We start from the raw sequence: 5,419 nt of genomic DNA, 5'->3' as shown, positions 1-5,419 counted from the left end.
TTGCCCCCCCCCCCCCCCCCCCACCCCGCAACAATTGTCATAGAAATAAGAACCCTCCAGGATGCACACTAACAGAGTAGAAGCAAAGCAGGTGGAGGCTGTGGTGGAGGAGGCTTTTTTAAATTGGTAGCAGAGCAAAGCATAAACATTTATAAATGCAAATCAGTGCAGTAAGGTGGGAAGGATGCAGTAAAATAGCTCTCAGCTGCCACAGCAGCACAGCTTCAACTTCAGGTGTCCTGCCAACATTAAGTCATTAACTCGCATTGCTGCCTCGAGTGATTGATGTGATTAAGTTATACTTTATTAAACCCTGTAGGGAATTCCGTTTCCTGCACTTGATCCCTCCTCACGGGGCCTAGGACTAACTGAACTCTATATTTTTTAACTGTATATCCTGTTGTGCAGTATATAGCACGCTTTAGTTTAAAGGTTTATGGTTACAGCTGTTTTAAAGTCCTTGACATCTGTTTTTATGAGACACTGTTGACATTGATTTTTGAACATGAGCAGACTGTGTTTGTGTTAGTGTAAAAATGTCTAAGACTACACAAACAGACAAACACACCAAGTTGGAATAATCAAGGAGAGACATAAAAAAGGTGATATCCATACAACTGAGTCTGAAGCGGAATCTTAGTCCTCGAGGAATAAAGATGATTGGATGTACAGTAATAGTAAATTCAAGCAGCAACCCTCATGGTCACAGTTCTCTCTGATTATACAAAGATCAGCACAGGAAAGAAAGAGAAGACACAAAAAAATCAATAAAAATGCAGATTCAACCAGTTTAACATATGTTCCCAATGCTTGATAACTATCCCACACCCAGATCTCTGCAATATTAGAACTGTTTTGTGTTGAGCGCACCAGTATAGTACTATTCTGACCAGACGATCGGAGAGCATTGAAAGTGTTTAGAGACTGGTTTGTGAGTATAGTGTAGTACTAAACAATGGATCCTGTTCATATGTCACACTGCCACGCCTAAAGTATTAGCGAGTAGGAAAGGTTGTAGGCAAGCCAATTACTCCACTGTATTGTATTTTAATAGCAATACAACCTTTTTTTGTCTTGCAACATTGTTATAGAAAAGACCAGATTCACACAATAAAGACACATTACTTCTCAACTTCAAATACAGTATTTCTGTGTGTGTTTTATGTTCTTCTTCTTCTTTCATGGATCATGGACAAGTATAGCTTATAACAACAAGTGACGGAGACCAAAAAGAGGAATAAACGGTTTCATTCAAGTGCAGCCACTTCATGAATATGTAATTCAAAAGAGTGTACAGTAGCTTTAGTAGAAAAAAACACATATTTTGACTTACTGAAGTTTTATTTTTTTTCCATGATCAAAGGACTGTGTCTAGACCACCACAGTAAATTGTACATTACAACAAGAGCACTAAAAACATAAAGTGAAAGAACCTTTGGTTCCTGGACACATGTATGAAAAGCAGACTTTACAGCAAGAGTATCAACAATTTTAAAATAGAAATTTAAAATAGTTAGAACACAATTGAGTACAAGAATAGCACATTTGATAAAGATTTCCTCATAACCCACAGTAACAATAGCGGTATCAGAGATTGTTCTTTGCCTTCATTCATCATTTTTTAAAGGTCATAAAATACAAAATACTATCATATATTTGAGAAAGGATATTGCCCCATGAGGAGCAAGAGGAAACATATTTTGAGTAAAAATGTGAACAGCAATAAACCACGTGATATAGAAACATACAGCCAGGAATGTACCAAACTCCACCTCAGTGGAGCATGAAATTAATCAAAGATGTAAAGAGCAGGAGATGAAATATGTGCTAAGTGTTGAAGCTCTGGCAGATTCACACTGTTACTGTGTGTTTGTTGGCAGTAAGTCAATCTGTTTAGTTTATTTTTTTCCAGATAGGAGACATCAGAAGATATGAGCACAACCTTAAGCCTGAGTGCTTTGGATATTATGCCTGATTTACAGTACAATGTAAATAAATTCACCTCTTTAGTGTAATCTGTTGTAGGCCCTAAATGGAATTTAAAGATATCTGGACAATCACTGAAATAATGTCCAATGATGTGCACATATTATTATCTATTGGAGGCTTTTAAACTCCAGCTATTTAATCAGTCTAAACTAAATCTTCATTAGACAACTGAATTCAAAGTAGCTACAGAGAAATATCTCGAATGCATGTGAAGACAGCAAGAATAGCAAAGACCAATTCAAGCTCAGCTCATTTTATGGCCAAAGCGTAACACTGGAATTAGTCCTCAAAGGCACAATAAAGTATGTACAGCTATATCTCATCCACTACAGACTTCAAAGTAAAGTGCACCATCATCCTATACATTCACATATATGATGACACTGTGACACAATATTGTATATGGTGTACAGCACAGTGTAACATGCCTTTGCCCTGTTCATGTCCAAAAGTAGCTAATTGTTTTGTGTGGATACAAGAGATGATTCCTTCTTGTGATGCTAATTCATGTGCTTGCATCTCCTTGGAGCCGATACTGCTGAAATTGTAACAGAAAACAAAATGAACATGTAATAAATACATAAATAACAAAATAAATATATTGTGACGTGCATGTTGTTTTAAATTCAGTAACTATATAAGCAGTATTCATGCTTGAGGAAGAGTGTGACATTGTGTTTTTTGTGTGGCAGATTACATAAAATCCAGTCAACTTTTAAAACTTACAGATGTGTAATTGTTAGTTATAATTTACAGATAAAGAAATGTTAAATTTCTCTAACTACAACATAAAGGAACAGTGTTTGTTTTTATAATGCCAGTACAGTACAAAAGGACTATAGTTATCAAAACAGATGAATTTGATTTTGAAAGTGGGTTACTCTTTGTGCTTGTTCTCTTCCACTGACCAAGACCATCCTGAGGTCCCAACCACCCCAACACACATACAAACACACAAAACTTGAGGCCCATGAATCATTTTGGAATATGCAGGACTTCCAAGGTACTGGGTGATTTGGAGATCTCAAACCAGCCCCAGAGATACATTAACAGCCCTTGTTGAGAGGACAGGTGGACCAGTTCTCCACTGAACTTCAGGCTGGGATCTATTCACAGGCCAACTTGCTGTCAAAGCTGGAAAGCGCGATGGCAAAGGCTTGCAGGGCACACATTGGGTAGTTATAGTCCATGGTGAACACATCCTCTGCCACGCGACCAAACTGCATCACAATGTAATCGGCTGCAGAGGAGAAGAACCAGGAAAACAGATTTTGGACAAGCTGCTTTGAAACAATATTATGACCTTAATTATGGAGACCTAAAGCATTCAGTATCAAATAATAAATGTGTTATTGTGAAACAAATAATTCATCTATAATGAATAACTTCAGGGTGATTGCATTAGAGTTATGAATGTGCATTTTTACCCACCTTCCCTAATCAAAATGTATCACACAACTCTTTTCTAGTATACTATGCTTTATTTATCTTCACCGTCTTTGTGATGCACTGTGTGTTCTGACACCTTTCTATCAGAGCTGCAGTTTAGAGATGCTCTGACCCAGTCGTCTAGCCATCACAATTTGGCCCTTGTCAAAGCCACTCAAATCCTCATGCTGCCCATTTTCCCTGCTTCTAACACATCAACCAAACACTGGCTCCAACCAACCAACTGCCAGTCACATAATTCATTCTACCCTGTTTGTTTCAATTCAAAGACAAAGACTTAATAAGAGACATCATAAAATAAACACGGCAAATGTACAAAACATGGATCTGGATCTGTTCATTTTGTTTTAATTGTACAGTTTGTAACTCACGGTCGTTGTCGTGAATGATTTGGAAATTCTTGACGGAGGCCTGAGTGACTCTGCCGTGGAAGTTGAGCACATACGATTGTGTGTCATCGTTCCACACAGGCGTCTTGTTGTGAAGTTCAATCACGCTCTCTGTGTTCTTGTTCTGCCACCTGGCCAGCAGTGACTCATGGTCCTGTAATGAAGAAGAATAGAATTTGGTCGAGCACATCATAGACATCAGATCAATTATATTAAGTATTAGAAGAGGTTGGATTGGTCAGCACAGATGTGGCTATTGAGAAATTAGGGAACACACGTTTCGTGGGCGAATAGACACCCTCTCGTGGTCCATGTTCATTCCAGGAATGATGACACTCATTTTGCGAGGTCCTTTGAATCCTAAGACATTGGTTTCCTAGAGTGAAAAGATGACAAAGTGGCAATAAACTTCCAAAGCTTTAATAAAATATGACGCTATAATAATATTATATTAAATATCAATTATGTCACATATCATCTGAAACTGCATTGAATAAAATACACATTTTTATCACAGCAGGAGACAAATGTACATTTATCAATCTGAATTATACACAACATCTACTTTTCTACATATAATATGTTCTTTGCTGAATTACTTATAGTTATAGCCTAAATAAGCATGCTATGTTACTGTGGACTATTAAAGTTATCTCTGTTTGCAAACAATCCTCCTTTAAAATATTCAGTTGGATTTATACATGCTTTAATAACTTGATTTCAACCTCCTTATGGCAATGCCCTGCCTCCTCAGTTTGTTTCATGGGTGTCTTTATCTGATTATCTGAGTTAGACTCTCTAAATGGAACTGTGCATTTCAAAGGCCACCAGACCTTTAAAGCAAATCAAATTACATATACTTCTGATATTACATCATTCATGTTATGTGCGTTGTTAGACAAAATACATTACTTCAAACCATATAAACCCCAACCAAGTATATGTAATTACACTGAATTATCATGTATTTTATAGTTAACTCATTGCTCAACATTTGTCTTCAAATACATTAAAAAAACTAAGAACAACTCGGGGTTAAGGATCATTTTGACCCACTCACATAGCAAATGGCTGCTAGCTCTTGACGCAGGTTGCTAGCTTCGAGGCTGGTGGTACTCTTCATAGGGTTCAGACCGCTGTCATATACAGTGAACTTAGTTCCCATGAGGTTAGACCTGCAAAGAAAACATATTAGAATGACAAGGTTGGATGGCTGGTGTGAGTATGTGTGTGTGTCTGTCTGTTGGCGTGGTTGAAAGAAACAACACAGTAACAGTAGGGCTCTTCCCAGTTTATCGCTGCATAACTAATGTGTATCCAGATTTTGTAATAAGATAATGATGGATGCTCTGGGTATGAATATGAACTGCTATATTACAACAACAAATAAACAGTAATAGTGCCCAACTTGTGATTGTTGACTGATTCCTCTGATAAAAGTAATTTATTTAGGAGCTGTTCATCATGCAAGCTAACTAATCAACTGATTAAACCATTTATTTTTTATTAAACAAAGACCATATAGAAAAACAATCTAAGAATAAGAAGAGATTAAGCTATTAGCTTATGTAATTTCCATCTGCAGTCCCTGG

The 5,419-nt window shown here is 37.1% G+C and overlaps 1 protein-coding gene across 1 annotated transcript in view; it reads right to left on the bottom strand.

Annotated features, from left to right (window-relative positions):
• Positions 1–1,373: 1,373 nt before the first annotated feature.
• The window catches only part of tub (TUB bipartite transcription factor), an 18,526-nt gene continuing 14,480 nt past the window's right edge, over positions 1,374–5,419 (bottom strand). Inside the window, exons 9-12 of the mRNA XM_035652058.1 lie at positions 4,888–5,002; positions 4,105–4,203; positions 3,810–3,981; positions 1,374–3,229 (exon numbers count right to left, since the gene is read on the bottom strand). Coding sequence (XP_035507951.1) covers positions 3,096–3,229; positions 3,810–3,981; positions 4,105–4,203; positions 4,888–5,002 — 520 coding nt within the window. The 3' untranslated portion in view covers positions 1,374–3,095. The remainder of the gene's footprint in view (positions 3,230–3,809; positions 3,982–4,104; positions 4,204–4,887; positions 5,003–5,419) is intronic.

Source organism: Morone saxatilis, unplaced genomic scaffold, assembly GCF_004916995.1.
Source record: "Morone saxatilis isolate NCDOM2014 unplaced genomic scaffold, NCSU_SB_2.0 Contig11, whole genome shotgun sequence".
NCBI lineage: Eukaryota > Metazoa > Chordata > Actinopteri > Moronidae > Morone > Morone saxatilis.
Note: the sequence above shows the minus strand (reverse complement) of the source record. Positions and strands in the feature narration are given on the sequence as shown.